Source organism: Crinia signifera, chromosome 5 (genome assembly GCF_055691185.1).
Source record: "Crinia signifera chromosome 5, ASM5569118v1, whole genome shotgun sequence".
In the NCBI taxonomy this organism is placed as follows: Eukaryota; Metazoa; Chordata; class Amphibia; order Anura; family Myobatrachidae; genus Crinia; species Crinia signifera.
The window spans coordinates 25,206,888-25,224,635 of NC_139221.1; the positions used below are offsets into that span (position 1 = coordinate 25,206,888).

The 17,748-nt window shown below is 40.7% G+C and overlaps 1 protein-coding gene across 5 annotated transcripts in view; it reads left to right on the top strand.

Annotated features, from left to right (window-relative positions):
* The window catches only part of DGKB (diacylglycerol kinase beta), a 438,667-nt gene extending 421,227 nt beyond the window's left edge, over nt 1–17,440 (top strand). For all 5 annotated transcript variants that reach the window (XM_083186797.1, XM_083186798.1, XM_083186799.1 and 2 more), the window contains exon 25: nt 8,170–17,440. In XM_083186797.1, coding sequence (XP_083042923.1) covers nt 8,170–8,277 — 108 coding nt within the window. In that variant the 3' untranslated portion in view covers nt 8,278–17,440. The remainder of the gene's footprint in view (nt 1–8,169) is intronic.
* The last annotated feature ends 308 nt before the right edge of the window (nt 17,441–17,748 follow it).

The following is a 17,748-nucleotide window of genomic DNA, read 5'->3' on the forward strand; positions in this document are numbered from 1 at the left end:
TGGCACTCGCCCCACATAGAGAGGTTCCTAAGCAACGGTAAATAATATTTTTTCATATTTGTGTGGATGGGACGTGGTAACGCCTCCACAATTAGGCCATGTGCCTGGCCCTACCTATGACTTGGAATCTCGTAGGTGATCGGGAATGACCATGGTCAATCCTGCATATCACCAGATCCAATGTTCTAATCAGCCCCATATCCGGCAGAATGTCTAGTACGCAGCCTAGGGTGATGCCAGGTCTGAGCTCCGCTGGAGAATAGGAGGGTAGATCTTGGATTAGTGTTTGATTGCTCATTTCCACGTACGGAGAAGATCAATTTTAAAACCTTAAAAATATTGCTGCAGTATTTATGTGCTGTTGGCAATGTCATTTATATGTGCGGGCCCCGGGTCACAGAACCCCAAGGGACTCATAGAGGCTTGAGCCAAGGGGGCGTAGGCTGCTACCATAGGTGCGGAGAGCGTTGTTGCTATGGGGCCCATACAATTTCTGGCTATGTCCCTGAACCTGCTATTTATTGGGGGTTTTTATTATCATTTATTGTGTAATTGTCCTACGGGCGGGGAACAGATGGTTTGGGAAGCACAGTTCTGCCAAAACAAAAATGCATGATAATCCATATTTACTGGCAGTGATTCACTTTATATAGAAAAGGTGGAAGTGGTACGGTGAGTGGCAGAAGGAATTTGCAGGGGAAAAAACTTGCGTCATAGGGAAGACAGAGGATTAATGCTGAGCAGCTCCACCAGCTAATGAACATTGCCCAGCACTTCTCACGTAATGTAACAGTACACTGAAACTTGGGTCTGGTGTTTAATTTGACACATGAACCAGTGCTACTGCAAGTGTACTCACTCTGGAGAATAGAAGCCGCAAGTGGCTCCCATTTAATGCTATTCTTATGCTGATAAACTATTGGGTCTGGAGTTATATACACATTAAGCCAAACTTAAAGTTATATACACATTAAGCCAAACTATAAAATATAGATTCAGAGCCTGTTTCAGAGATGGATGACAATACCTTTGCAGCGGCGAATAAGGGGCGAAAATGTGTGGTTAACACCCGTTTTCACTGGTTAGCCGCAAATATTATATTATCTCTGATCCCTACCGCAATTCCTCCTGTGCCGCCAGCAGCCGCATCCGATGCGATGCTGTCCGATGTATCAATATCGGGCAGCATTGCATCAGGGGGCTGATTCTGGATGACTCAGTAATCTGCAAAGATCTCAGTTTACCATGTGCCAGAGAGTCCGTCTGGCCACCCCACCCAAAACCCGCCTTCACGGCGCCGAGTCCCACCGCTACCATGCGAGGAGATGTGTAATGAGGATGCATCCCCTCGCATGCCGGCACTGCAAGATAGTCCTCAACCATTGAATGATTTCTTCTTCCTTCGTAAATAAAAGTCAGTGGAGACCGACTTTTATTTGCGGCCGCTGGGACGAAGACAGGGCAGGTGGATGACGTCATATGACGTCAGCCACCCAACCCTGGCACACTTAGTCCCGCCTACATTCCCATGGGAACGTTCTGTGTTTTCATAGGGACGCCCATGAAATGCTGGTCATTCCCATGGGCGACACCCAACTCTGCCACCATCTGTCCCCGGCCCACCCCGATCCCTGACGGCTCGATGACTATGCAAGCCGTATGCAAATTGGATCTGCACATGCGCATAAAAATCATGCGCATGTGCAGTCCACCAATCATCAGAAAGGGCCTGAATTTGGCCCCATCCAAACAGACAAGAACCACCCCCTAGGGCTACTGCCACAGTGAGATGGCGGAAGGCTTGTAGCCTATGGGCTACAGACCTCACTGTCATCGGGGCAGTACGGTCAGCCGGGGGTCACCACTAACCACACATGTGCAGACCCCCACCACCCGACGAAGCAGATTTCAGGGTCGGACTCCTTTCTGAGCCCCTGTGCCTGCGTCTGCACGGACATACATCCCAGCGATAGGATCCTATGGTAAATATGGTACTTTAGTTGGAAGTGAGATGCTGGGGATATTGTAACAGTGACATGTCCACAAAGAAGACGTGGCACCCCTGCGATTGGGTATGGCAAAAAACATTGACATTGCCTCCGTCTCGGAATCTTGCCCTCACGTTGTCTCAAGTCAGTTATTTATTTAAACTAGCAAATAACTTGCTTATTTTTCTTTTTTCAGTTTTTAGTTATAAAGGAAAAAACTTAAGCTGTGTACACACGGTGTGATTTGGTCTATGAGCGATTTTGGCTTAAAAGCGATTTTTAGCCATAATCGGAGGAGCATGCTCCTGCGACCAGCGACCATGAAGGGCTGGCAGCGGGAGCGCGCTCCCAGCGATTTATCTCCCACACTACATGAAATCACTGGCAATATGGTCACTCAGCTACCATATTGCCAGCGATATGTGCTGAAATCGCCTCCGTGTGTACCCAGCTTGAGAGTGTTTTTGAAACTCAGGATATAAAAATTTTGGCAAGTAAAATACATAGACCACTACCATACACTTATTAAACATGTAATATAATCAGTTTGGGCTGATCATTTAGGGGCAGATTTATTAAGCTTGGAGAAGAGATAAACTGGAGATAAAGCGGAGAAAAGGTAAAAGGAGATAAAGCACCAGCCAATCAACTCCCAACTGTCTTTTTCAAACACAGCTGATTGGCTGGTGCTTTATCTCCTTTTACCTATTCTCCGCTTTATCTCCAGTTTATCTCTTCTCCATGCTTAATAAATCTGCCCCATATTGTTAATTTCTTTTGTACAATTTTTTTATTTGTTCACCGTTGGCCATAATTTTTTGACTCCTTTCAATAATTTGATTAATACGTATCTCATTTACTGACTCTCCGCTGTATAAGTATAATCTGAACAGATATAGACAGGTTTTACACCCTGTGCTTCACCTCCACCTCTTAAACTGTATCCTAAAAATACAGTAATTATGGATACATAGATAATAATAAAACGTATTTAAAAAATTATTTTGATATAAGCGCAACAATTCTATAATCCAGTGTTGTCAAACTCGTATTCAAAACATGCAAATAAAGCTATACAATAAATTTGCTGTAAACTCTAGTGTCTAATACCGGTAGTACTGGGGATCACAAGACAAACATTTATTTAAAAGTAATTTGCTGTCCACAATTTTCGTTCCTCTGGCAGTGTTCAGTGTTAAGATGTACCTTATTTAAGGTGCAGGGGGTCTGCTGGCAGACTTCCCGGCATTGCCATCCATGTGCAAAAATGGCGTCGACAGGATCACTGGGTCCACAAACATCAACTAGTTTCACAAAACGGCTTCCTCAGGATGCTGTGTACTGATACCCCTGCAGCTGTCACCTGCTTGGGTTCCTCCGCCAGTGTGGACTTCTGATCCTCTGCAAAGGTGCTTCATAAATGATGTCCTCTCTCGTACATATCTAGGAGCTACAAAAATACTAGAATGTCCTTCTGGTCTTCCAGTTGTCCAGGACTGATCCACGGATAACTGCAGCATTAATTTTCTTACTAAGGATCAAATAAGATTGAGGTTCCTTAAATGTTAAAATAAGGGGCAGACTAGATGGGTCAAGTGGTTCTTATCTGCCGCCACATTCTATGATTCTATTTTATTAATAACGTAAAAAGTACACAATATCCAGAGGAGAAACTAACAATAATACAACTGTTTTTCTTACATTTCTATCATACAATCATCATTATATTCCTTATTAAAAGCAGAATACTAGCAGACAGCAGGTGACTCATACATAGCGCAGAGGTCAGTCAGGGGGCCATACGGAAAACCAGAAATAACTTCAGGCATTCAAAGCAGTGCCCTCGAATTACAACAAAGAGGGGTTGGCAGGGGAACTGGGCAAACAGTGGGCTGGGACTATGATGGGATGACGGGAGGGTGATCTAATAGGACTGAAAATAAATATGGGGGGCGATGTAAGGGTGGGAGCACACATAATGAACAGAGTTAGAGCCCAGAGGAATGAAGGGAAAAGAATGAAGTGAAGAATTTGCCCTAAGTAACCAATCAGATTCTAGTTATGGTATCACTGATAAAGCACATTCTACAAGGACCCAACCTCTCCACTTATCCTCTTTCGAAGGCTTTGACCAAGTGAAACAAGGAAGTATTTGGAAGTATTAAGTGTCATGTCTCTTCTTCTAAACTGTAACCAGGCTGGCTTTCTGCACCTATGTCTTTTGTTAGTTTTGTACACTGGGGGGATATATTCAATTGTAGTCGAAACTGCAAAATATGTCATTTTCTGACTTGAATAGGATGGAAAGGGTTCCGACCTATTCAATACCCCTGCAGCTGTCACCTGCATGGTTTTGTATTGAATAGGTCAGTAGGGGTTACCTACGGTAACTGACAAATGTCTATCAGTACTGTATGCATATAAAGTACTGGGATCGCATTGCATCGCACTAAAATGGGACATGCAATGCAATGTGATTTCCTTCCGCAAGCGTACGTATGTAAATTGGGCACCCGGCTACTACATAAGTACCGAGAAACGTGTAATGTATGAAACCAAACCTGAAGATGCACTGACTCCGTACAGAGTCCAATGTTGGTACAGTCACAATGGGGATGTTAGGTTTAGGCGGTGGGTTACAGGGGTTAGGCACTAGCACGGAGGGTTAGGTTAGGGGTTAGGGCTAGCAGGGGAAATGTTAAGTATGATTACTTGACCCCTGCCAGGATTCCCGCTTTTTGCATGCCACCATTGTTATTCTGAATGCCAACCTCCCTACCATAAGTCTTCTGTATGTATCCCCTAACCACCCACTCACTGGAAACAATTAAAAACATAAATCACAAATGCCTCTCCTGCAGCGCTGGGCTGACTCTTCGCATGATTCCATACAGTTAGTGTTCACAATATCACCCTGCGTCAACCTTGTACATGTCGACTTTTTGATGTCAAACAGACAGCGTGTCAGCCGTCTGGATACCCTGTGTTTGTGGTAGGGAATATAAAGGGCTAGCACCACTGGGGGCAGGTACCGCTGGCAAGGTTGCCATCAGGAATTGTAGGGCCTGGGTTTAAAAAAAATCCAGACCCCCCCCCCCCCCCCCTTGGTAGCACAGGCTCCTCAGGCTCATTCTTCTGGTGCGCAGGGTGACATCATTACTTCATGTCGCACTGGGGGGGGGGGGGGGCGACGCTTTCTACGGTGGTCCCGGCATTCCTGCTGCCCACTGAACTGCCTGTGAACGGCCCCAGGCAGAGGCAGCAGGAACGCTGTGTATCTGACATTAACAGTAATGTCAGAGGCTATAGGGCCCGAGGACTTCTTCTATGCAGCGGGCTGCTAATGACTCACTGTAATGAGGGGAGGATGGCGGCCAGACAATCCGTGGTCGTCAATGTCTGCAGCGAAGTGGGTGCTGGTGGCCGTGCAGGCTGCGGGGATACAGCTGCCCGGACCCTACCCTCTATCAGAGCGGCCGGGCCTGGGAAAGTTGTCCCCATAGCTCCCCCCAGATGGCGGCCCTGACTGCTGGCCAAATACTCTCTGCAAAGCGCTGCAGAATATGTGTGCACCAAATTAATAACTGGTAATAAAATTTAAATAATGTCGTTTGTGTATTAAAACATAATATACAATATTAAGCACCACTTTGTAAGAGAGTAACAAGCCAGTTTGCCTTAATTCCACCATGCGTGATTGGCAATTGTCAGAAGACGGAAGTGCCTGGTACTGCCAGTGTCGCAGATGCAATACCTTGTCAAGAAAAATGTTTAAAAAAGAAAAAAAGTTAAAAAAAAAAAAGAAAAGAAAAGAAAAATGTTCCCCTTTCCATGCTAATGACAATCCAACGCATGGCATACTTTCTTATTCAATACAGCTAATATATGGCAGAAAAATGATATTCATTTTATATTGCAAATGTCAGGTATGTACTTTAAAAGAAATATATATTGCAGGTTCTAATGAAGTAGTCTTTCCACCCAGGGAAACGCGCCATCGGAGGCTCCATGATAAAACTGACAACTGGTATTTAATAAATGTTATTAGTTGTAGCTTCCTAAAGAAAAATGTCTCTTACCACTTTTAAAAAACTTTCTACATCGCCAGCCCAAAGGCAACGTGTAACCTTTTTATTATATAATTAGGGACATCTATTATCTTACAACAATGTATCTTAAAGTCACAAGGAAAATGCCACTTTGATAATCACTTTCAATTAGCTTTAAGCTAAGCGGGTACTGATAAAATGTCTTCCTTCTTTAATTTTGAATTAGGAAACATTGTAGACATAATCTCTCCAGTCTGTGTGTAATTTAAGGTAGTTTGTGCTAAAATAAATCAAAAATAGTATAATTGTTGTAATCCATACAATGACTTTCAGAGCGGTTTCATTACCCACTCATTAGCAGATGAGACGACTAGTTCATCTTTGCTGACCTTTGCTGCAAGCTAACCTTTCTCGGTCTTCATACGTGTCTACTAGATGTATCAGTGTGCGTGAGGAATTACAGCAAAGTTCTACTAAGAAGGCTGAAGGAATCAGGTGCAATACAAAAATACTATTAACATTTTAATGCACCAATTTGTGCATTATTGTACAGAATATTGCATATTTAATTCCTTGAAATTTGTGGTTAATTTGCGCCTCACTGACTTTGTGGTTTTTCAATGTATACGTTTCCAGGGGTAACTGTTGCCATTTCCCAAATGTAACGGTGTTGCCGTGGTGCCCTCCTATGTCCATCTCCTATGTAGTTAGCAGGCTGTGACGGCACTCTATTGGACTGTAATGAAAGACTAGTATTGAAAGGTTGACAAGAACCATCATCAGTCAATGTTCAGTTTTATTTGAAAGACTTTCGTCATATATCCAAATTATTTTTGCTTTTTTTTTTCTTCATGACCTGCATTAATGTATTTTGGTAACATTATAAAGACTATATTTCCTTCCTCTTTTAAAGTGTCATTAATTGTATTCTTAGCCTTCCATAAAGGGGACCAAATACCCTACTAGCTCCTGTGTACTGTAGGTCCATAAAGAGGTGAGTCCCTCTTAGGCAACTGCAATGGCTACTGATCAGTCATGGGTAAAATGTTATCCCCTGGACTTATGGGCCCATGTGAACTGGATGCCCTACACTCATGATAGTCTCACCACTGTGCTGTTAGAAGATCCTGCTCCTTTCTCTATATAACTTTTGCACATTTGCTCTTTGACTTTCAGCTACCTCCATTCCCCTGATATTAGGACATTTCCTATTTCACCTTAAACTCCTGTCTCTAAGTGGGTAGCACGCTGCCTCCTTCTCTCTTTTACATTTACACATTGTATGCCACAGTATATTTATATATGGATGATCTGATTGGCTTTAAGATGTCCTACCCCCACAAATGAAACATGTGCCCCATTGATGCAACCTAATGAGACTTAACTTTACCCCCCAGATTATTATAAGGGGGCAATATTTATTACTTCCTTTCAAAGGGGGAACTAGATTAATATTAACTACAGTATATGATAAGAGTACAAAAGATTATTCATCATTTTATAAAGAAGCAATCAATTTCCTATAATTTTCCTGGAAGCCATAGTCATTGGATACCCGAAATTTCCCAATACCATTCAGCATTGGGTGGGTAATTTCTAGGTGAGAAACTGCATTTTTGTTCAACGCCTGCTTTCATCTCTTAATCAGGCCCAGATCTCCGTGATTTGTATCCATATAGGAGCTTAAGGTTGGAGAAGGGCAGAAGCTACCAATTCCTATACTGTTATAAACATCAGCAGTCATATAACACAAGTAATCAGCACCAGCTGTACCCAAAAGTTTTGTGCCGCAGTTGACACAGGAGATGATGGTATAATTGGGTAAAGCAAGTGAGGAAAGAGGGCCCTGCTCGTTATTTGCACCCATTTTTCTGCTCTCTCCGATAGCACATAAAGCAAATTTTAAAGTTTTGCTTTTAATAGTTTACAAGTGACTGGGATAGTTCAGATGATGCTTATTAAGAGTTTACAAAATTATTTTATTATCAATTTATCAATTTTAGCAATTTAAAATTAGTAATTAAAAATTCTGATGATTATGATTAAAATATATATTGTAAAATATAACAGTAAGAAAAATTGAAAGATATAAACCGTATTTTATTGTAATGTTTATTTATTTATTTATTTAGATCAAGATAACTCACAAGAACCAAGCCCCTATGCTGATGGGACCACCCCCGAGGAACAGTCTTTTCACCTCTTTCATTAAGGGCACAATGAGCAAGAACAAGGAATAATTGTGACTAATCACTTCTACATTCAATGGACATCTTGGTATTACATGTGTTGGTGGCTCTCCGGAATAGCAGTACATTGAATAATGAGAATGGTTGTACAGATTTTTTGTTTTTCAACTTGGGCGTTAAATTATCATTTTAATTTATTGTAATAGTATTTTTTTTTAAGTTATTTGGCATGTGCAGTTTGTGTTTATTTATATACAGTGACATGAGCGTTTATAATGTCCGCATGCATTTTATTCTCTGTTTAACACATCTGAATGCTGAAATCTTACCCATCATTTTTCCCAAGATGTATCTTTGTCAGGATGCGGTAAAGACAAATTGTTTGTAAAGGCGAATGTGAATAGGGAACTATCATCAAGATGTACAGTATATTTTAATATATACTTTACAGGAGAACTCAAATTTATTTAAAAAAGAAACAACCACTCCCCTAATCTAGTTGAACCACAGTGGACCCACTGCCACTACATTTGCCCCATAGTCCTCACAGACTGTGGGCCTGGAGAATGGTCAATATGGTTGGTGGCTACCTCAAAATTGGATCTCAATTGATTAGAGTTTCTCCAAATGGCTGGATTTAAACACAATGAACAAGTGAGGTCAGATTAGATCATTCTAAATTATGCACAAGGAGGGGGGTAAATGGTGAGGGATAAAGTACTAACCAATCATCTTCAGCACCTGTCATTTTTCAAACACAGCTTGCAACATGGCAGTTAGGAGCTAATTGGCTTCTACTTTATCCCCTCCACTTTATCATTTTCCAATGGCGGAATGATACATGAAAAGTCATTGATGTCTCCTTTAAAGTGACATATAATTAAATATTGCTCAATTTCCTGTATTTAAGTTTGTGTGCTGTATTCAACTGCCTCTTGATTATAGTTTAGCTGCAAGCTGATTTTATAATATAGACATAGCAAGAAACAGACCTTAGATGTACAGGTCAGTAGATGGGAACAATCATACAGACCGAAGCCAAAATACTTACTTTTTTATACAGTATTAGTTGCTCCGGCTAAGATATACTTGACATAAGTGTATTTTTTATTCTGATACAGAAATGTTTTTTTTATTTCTCTATACATCCTCTATCAAAGAAAAGCATACATGAATAATTTGTGTACAGTAAATCTATACAGGCATACAAAGAACCAATGTGATCTCTATAAACCATTTGCCTAACAAACTGGTTCCCGCCAAAGATTTACTGACTAAGAGTAATAGGTTAATGCATAATTAATCAAGGACACTGAATGAAATTCACAGCCGAAAGAAAAAAAAATGACAGCACTTTTGATTACCTTGCCAAATGCTGAGATTATAGACGCTAGGTGCATTAAATACACTTCTGCAGTGTCTCTGGGTAAGATACTACCGGTTGTGTAATCGCATTGGGCATCAACGGTCAACCGGTCGAAATTGTCTTGTGCACAATAATGTGAAAAGAAGTGTGTAAATATTTGTAAAATAGTACAGGCATGAATGCCAATACATATATGTTTGACAATGATGGCATTAGGCAAGATTTATACCCAGTGCAGGAATAAAACTGGGCCAACGGAACACTGTGGTTACTAGACAGAATTGTCCAACTGTCTGGGAAGAGCCAGATGTTGGTTTTAAAGTCGTATTAATGATCACTATATTCGTCACGATGTCCATAGACTCTATTGTGTAACAACCTATTGAAGTAGTGTATATATACATGTAGTTATCAATAATATATACACCGCACTCTTCATGTAGACTCTTGGTCAGTATTTTTGGTATTTGGACTCTTGTTGTCAGTGTCCAATGCATGTGTATGCTACCAATGGTTAGGAACCAAAAAAAATGGGACACCTGTTCCTGTGATCTCCTGTCAGATATGCAGCAGGTTATATTGGAAAAGCCCTGTTTCAGGGTTCTAGATCTAATGCACACTAACACTTGGCATCCCCGGAACCGCATTGTCTTGACAGTTGATATTTATAGCATTTACATTGCTTCTTTCCCTCCAGCCAGCCCAGACATAAATCAATAGTATTCAAATGTTATTAAAAGGTCAAAGGCCACTCACAGTCTCCAATCCTAAGGTTTTATTTATTTTTAATGTAAAACAAAAACTAATAAATAATTAAAATCTTTATTGGGCCACGGGACAAGCTCAGAGATTGGGTTACAGTTAATATAGAGAGTTGATTGGACCTTGACTTACTTGGGCCATGTGGAACCTTGGCTAAGGCTTATACTAGGGTTTATGTTGGTTCTGTTGTATTAGGACTAGGTAGATACAGTAAGCTCCAATAGTTCAGGAGGATAGACTTCTGGGAAATGCTGGGGATTAGAATTTTTCTTGTATTAACCCAAAGGACTCTGAATCTCATTTGCTCTGTAGATTTCATGACACAGAACCAAAATCTCTTTAATTTTCCATAAAAAAGCACTTAAGAGAGAATTTACCCATCTACTCCCCACTGCCTGAGTCCAACTTTTCAATACTACACTACAATTCCCTTCATTATATTACAGATTTATTATACAGGGTGGCACAGAACAGCAGATTCTCAATGAAATATGTTGGATCTGCTCGGTTCATGGGGTTGTGAGGACTCTTATTGTGTTCCCTCATATATATATATATATATATATATATATATATATATATATATATATATATATATATATATATATATATATATTCACATACATATAATGTCGAACCTTCCAAGCCATCTACAAATGTTATTTTCCCCTATTTGTTAAAAAGAAAAATGCTTAATGTTGTAGTCACAGAAATCTTAGACCAGTGCTTGCCAAAACGGTCCTCGAGATCTACCAACAGTTTACATCATTACTAACTGTCACATTTCCCAGACCACCTAGCTGGTGCACAAGTGTAGTTATGACTAACTGTCACATTTCGCAGACCACCCAGATGGTGCACAGGTGTAGTCATTACTAACTGTCACATTTCCCAGACTACCTAGCTGATATACAGGTGCAGTCATTACTAACTGTTACATTTCCCAGACCACCTAACAGGAGTACAGGTGCAGTCATTACTAACTGGCACATTTTACAGAACTTCTAGCTGGTGCACAAGTGCAGACATTACTAACTGCCCCATTTCCCAGACCACCTAGCTCAGGCATGTCCAAACGATGGCCTTTCTGCTGTTGGGAAACTAAAACTCCCATAATACATAGCCACAATTTTGCTGTTAGGGAATGCTAAAACTATGGGAAAGGCATGCTGGGATATGTAGTTTCACAACAGCTGGAGGGACACAGTTTGGACATGCCTGACCTAGCAGGTGCACATATATCACATTTCCCAGGCCACCAAGCTAGTGCACAGGTGCAGTCATTTCTAACTGTCGCATTTCCCAGACCACCTAGCTGGTGCACATGTTCAGTTATTACTAACTGACACATTTCCCAGACCACCTAGCTGGTGCACAGGTGCAGTCAAGACTAACTGACACATTTCCCAGACCACCTAGCTGGTGCACAGGTGCAGTCATTACTAACTGTCACATTTCCCAGATCACCTAGTGCACAGGTGTAGTCAATACTAACTGTCACATTTCCCTGACCACCTAGCTGGTGCACAGATGCAGTCATTACTAACTGTCACATTTTCAAACACTTCCTGCATTTATTCCTAACCGACATTCTACGGATCCGCAGGAAGCCTGGAAAGCATGAACTGCTGGTAGGTCTCAAGGACTGGTTTGCACTCGTGGGCAGCTTAACCAGTCAACATACTGTATACATAAGTATCGTATTGAGTAGCAGCATGCAATTCTAACACACAAGGACAGATTTATTTTTTGGTTAATGCTAAACATGGTTTCAAAACATTTTTTGAAAGAAAAAAATGGAAGCGTCTTGCTTTCAGCGACGAGATGCTGTACTTTGAATTAATTTGCTTGCACTGTAATTAAAGCATGCTGAAATGCGAATGTTTTTGTCAAGAAAACTGACCTTATTGTCTCGCACTTGTATGCTGTGTAATTATTTTTTGGGAGATATTTATTATCCATTGTTTGCGGCATTAAATAATTGCTAACTGCAAAAAAAGCAAAACGCAGTCGAGGTTCCCCCGAGGCTAGCGGTGACGTGGGCGAGGATGTGAAAATCGCAGTCTGTGATCACAATATTGACGCGATACCTTTGAATTCAATGATGTTGTGGCAACAGCTATTGGAGGGGTTGAAAACTTGCAGGTTCTGTCGGTAGTGGGAATGTGTTAGGACAATATTTACACGAAATAACTGCAGATATGGTATGTAGGTAACACGTAGGATGTTTTCGCACTGACAAGATGTATTGTAGGGTCTATTTCACAGGTTCTCAAACTCGGTCCTCAGGACCCCACACGGGGCAGATCTCCTGACCTGGAAAACATGAACTGTGTGGGATCCTGAGGAACGAGTTTCATAACCAATGGACAAAAAGTATTCATGGACATATTGTATGGGGCATGTGTTTTAATTATTGGTACTTGGGGGGTGATTCCACAGGACGCCGAATGTCCTGGCAGACCTACGAATGGATGTTTTTCATAAACATCAATTCGCAGCCTTGCACGGGGGCCTAAAAATCATTCGATGGTCTAATCACTCCCTGATGACCTGCACATGTGCATAATCACTTACATCGGTTGCTGTTTGCAACCGTACGGCCAGACCAGAATGAGGGCCTTGGTGCGATAACTATAATGCCAGATTTAACAAGTTGAACCCCACCTTCCTGGCCCCAACACTGTTATTTATACTCTATTCCAAAATCATAACATGCATGGAGGGGTGAAGGCAGTTCTTTCTGCGCTGTTGTGTGGTCGTACAATCAGGGAGATGTCCAGCCACAAAAACTAAAGGGGGAACATGCAAAATTCTCCAGCTAAATGCAGGACAGGGCAAATATTTTGCCTTTAAAATTTCAGCTGTTTATTTAAAGTTCCCACACTCTGATATAGGGAATATTAGAATAAAAACTATTAAAAGTTATATTTTAAGAAATATTTCATGTGCGTTCCCACAAACAGCCCTTTCCTTCTTTTCTTATAAAATGTATACACCCATGCTGTAGGGAACAGCACCCCCGCTCTTGATTAAAAAATCTTTTCTGGGGTCTCCTTACCCTGTTTCGAATCAGGGATCCATTAATTCATTAGGTCGTGCGAACACACACCAACTCCTCACGGAGTAAAACCCCATGCAAATATTTTGCCGAAAATTTTTAAAACTTTTTCTCACCTCTAGTACGCAGCAGTTATAGAGCCCATGAGACTAGGGGGGTAACTGGATGAAGCTTGGAGTAGTGGTATCTATCCCCATAAAGAACGTTACGTGGAAGGTGATAATGCACCAGACAGTCAGCTCCTAACTGTCAATTTACATATTGTAGCTGATTGTATGGTGCATTACCGCCTTGCAGGTAACGTTCTTTATGGGGAAAGCTACCAATTCTCCAAGCTTCGTCCATCTACCCCAACGTTTGCAAAATCCAAACAATTGTTTATTATTTTTCAACACAGTGTGGCGGAATATGAGCAGTTGGACATAACCGCTACTCGTTGACCCTGGGCATGCGGCTCTACGTCTTTGCCCAACGTTTCATCACCACCTTGAGCAGCGCGGACAGAGATAATTATTTATAACATTTTATGGAAATAGATTTTTCGCCTTAATCCAAAGATCTACGCTCATAGAATATATGTAGAACATATATATATATATAGATAGATATATACAGTATAGAATAGTACAGATACACTAATATCAGTATATATCTGAAACTAGGTGATGTGGGATTGTTGAGTTCCGCACATTAAAAGCCGCAAGTAGCATTTTGCGCATTTTAAAATTCTGTTTACAAGTCAAATGAATTAAAACAAAGTCTTATACGAACAATGTATTTTTTTTACCTATTCCGTGTTCTCTTATAAGAAATGTGCATTCCACTTATTGTAATAATAATTAAATTTCTAATGTATATCTTCTGTATATGTGTGTGTTTAAAATTTGATAATTGTTGTCTTTTTTATTTTGCGGCAGTTGGTGTGTGTATATGATGCAGAAAATGACCCCCTTCTCCAATGGAAATAGTAAACAGAATATGTTTATTATTTGTGTAGTTGTGGTGTCTTCAAGTTCTAACCTGCTGTATTTTATATGCGCAGAAAGATCTACGGCCCAAATGTAAACTCTGGCGAGATGCGCCCCCAAACATGGCCCTCCAGCTGTTGTGAAACTACACATCCCAGCATGCCTTGCCATAGTTTTAGCATTCCCTAATAGCAAACTGTGGCAAGGCATGATGGGACTTGTAGTTTCACAACAGCTAATGTGCCGTAACTTAGCCATGCCTGTCTAAGTCCTTGCCAACCAAAACTAGCTGTCTACAGTATATCTTGCCTCTGCATGCATCTTGCAGACTGTTACAATTGGGCCTAGGTCTTGTTAATTTGCTCAATCTTATATTAGCTGTTGTGGTGTTCATTGTAGTATTTCCCTATCCTTTAACTGAATTCTCCATTCACCAATATGACTCCAAAATAGTCACCCATAAAGTGATCATTGCAACCTCCAACCTCCAATTCTATCTGGGTTTTATCTTACAGGCCTGGAAATACTCCATGGCAAATAACCACCTGTCTGTCTATGGTCGTCAATATAAAGGGTATGTGTCAGATCAGTCTGTCCGCAGGGCCTTATGACCCAAATGCCCCATGTTATCATTTTTGTGGCCCCCTTTATGCAAGATATCACTTACCTAAAGTAGATATATATTATCAGAAGAAGGATGATATTTATGAGACATCTTACCATGGCACCAAATTAAAGGTCTTGAAGAAAAATAATTGCATTGTTATTGGTTGCTCGGATATGTGGTAAAATGTCCACCTGCCATAAACAATGCCTCACCATTGTGCTCTGAAAAATGTGTCAGTTGATAAACTCTCCCTGTGAACCTGCTGGGTGGTCTGGAAACTGTGACAGTTATTTTTGTCCACCCACTAAGAAAATTTTTTTCCAAATTCGACTCCTAAAGGGGTGAAAAGGGGTAAAATGTTCTGCCCAGTAAAACTTTGCCCGGTTGAAACTGGGCATGGCGGGCACACCAGCTATTATTATTGTTAGCATTTATTTATTTATAGAGCATATGGGGCAACAACGTTACATAATATCACACAGAGCATAGAACAAACAAGGTAGACATAGTAACAAGACTATCCATCATATACAGTAAGTACATAAATTACATGTGTATACATATAATTAGCATTGTTATGAGTATTATAGCGGGGAGGGACAAGACCAGAGAAAGGAGGGCCCTGCTAGTGAGAGAATATAAAATCATGCACATAGCTCCCTTGTCATGGTAGATTATTCGTTCTCATTCTCAGAAGTTAGAATGGATGAGTAGAAACAATGAAGATAAAAAGATGTTGAAAATCACTGTCTAAAAATCTTATTGGCCAACAGGCCTCTATCTAACACTTTTTTGGGTGCCCTTGGATACGAGACAGATCTGCTTTCCATTTGATACATTTTTATCCAAGCAGCAGTTCTGTCTTATTTCAAACGGCAATAAAAACAATCAACACAAAAAAATAAATTAACAACAAATTGAAAGTTTGCTGAACATGCAGAATCATTTTATAGAAACAAAGAAATATATATCAAGCGATATAGAGAGGGTGCTCCGCACCGAGCAGGTGTGCCAAGTAGCTGCTAATACAAAATACCTCCAGTCAAAGAACTCAGAAGAAAACAATAGGTTACAGCGCTAAACACTGGTAATAGAATATTGACAGATTTAATAAACGGTAAATCCGATATAAACAATGTTAAAATAAATTGAGGACTATTCAATTGAAACTATCACATATATTGCATATTAATGTGTTATATTCACCCATTGGTTCCACACTTTTGTGCTGGTAATTGAGTTTATGTGAAGGAGTCCGTTCCTATTTTGCCCAGTTCCAACGTCATATGATGGTATGGATGATAATTATTGAGTGTCCAAGTACCTCAAAACCTTTTGGCCGCAGGGGGGTTGAATATCCAATCCTCCGGAAGATGTCCACAGAAAGAATGCTGGCCAGCTATTTTGAAAAAGCTGCAGTTAAGCAGCGAAACGCGTCAGTGTCACATTTGTGTGAACCGGACCAGCCCTGCATCCTGCCAGTATGAGGGACTGCTAACGCCCCCCCAGAATTCTCCACTACTCTTATATCATAGCTGGCCAACATTCATATGACACTGGATTGGGCAAAATAGGAACGGACGCATTGATACACAATATATGTGATATTTTCAATTGAAGAATCCTCAGTTTATTTTAACATTGTTTTATATTGTATTTAGCATTTATTAAATGTGTCAATATTTTATTACCGGTGTTTAGCGCTGGTACCTATTGTTTCCTTTTATAGAAACGCCATTCTGGGAAATTTTTGCAAAACGCATCACTGGTGATGGAAACGGTAAGGTTGGCAAAAATGCAAGGGGTCATGTTTGGAAAGGTTACCATCGAGTATTATGTAAGAGAAATATTTTGGGAGACAGTGGGCTATCAGAAGGGAGAGCAGATGAGTCAGGAGACAGATAACGGAGGTACAGTTGGAGGACAACAGATTGCAGATCACCGGTTCTTATGGTGGCCATACACACGCAGATTTATCTTCAGATCTGTTTGGTTGGAACAAAAACATGGTTATGGATGAGAGCAAATGACAGTTGACCATTTGCTTGGAAATGCTGGAAAGCTGCCAAACTGTCACTCGTCCATAACCATGTTTTTGTTCCAACCAGCCAGATCTGAAGATAAATCTTACTAGTGTATGGGCACCATAAGACACCATTATGAACAGCTAATGTTGGGTTGAGATGATTAACTGCGTTGGTACTAGTCGCTATTTGCTGCTTGTTCAGCCTTTATCAGTGGAAACGTTGCATTGGAAAGCTTGCAGGCACAACGTGACATATTGGCATACTGCTATACAAGTAGAGTCCTATACTGTGGACCGAGCCAACATGAGGTGACGCTTTGTTGTAGTGCCTCACTGACTGTGAGAAATCCTGAAAGTGTGGTCTTTGTATGTTTTTGCTTATTTTATTGTTACATTTGAACAGTAAATCCTGCACTTTCAAGGACACCTGTGTCATGTTATTTATTTCACTTAATAAAAGACGCTGCCTGTATAAAGGTGGGCCAACCATAATCAAAGCATATACTGTAGCAAGCTCTGGAGGCCTGGTGCACACATCCATTACCATCACTCAGACTTAGGAAATGACAGCTTAGTCCCTATCTACTCCTACCTTCAATCTCAGTCTTCACAGCTCCCTCTTCATATCCAGCAAGTTTTAAACAGATCATTTTGCTTTCACTTTTTGTTAACAAGTAATTTGGTCCATTAAGTGGCCTCTAGTGGTCACTGGTGGTACTTTACCTCAGAGGT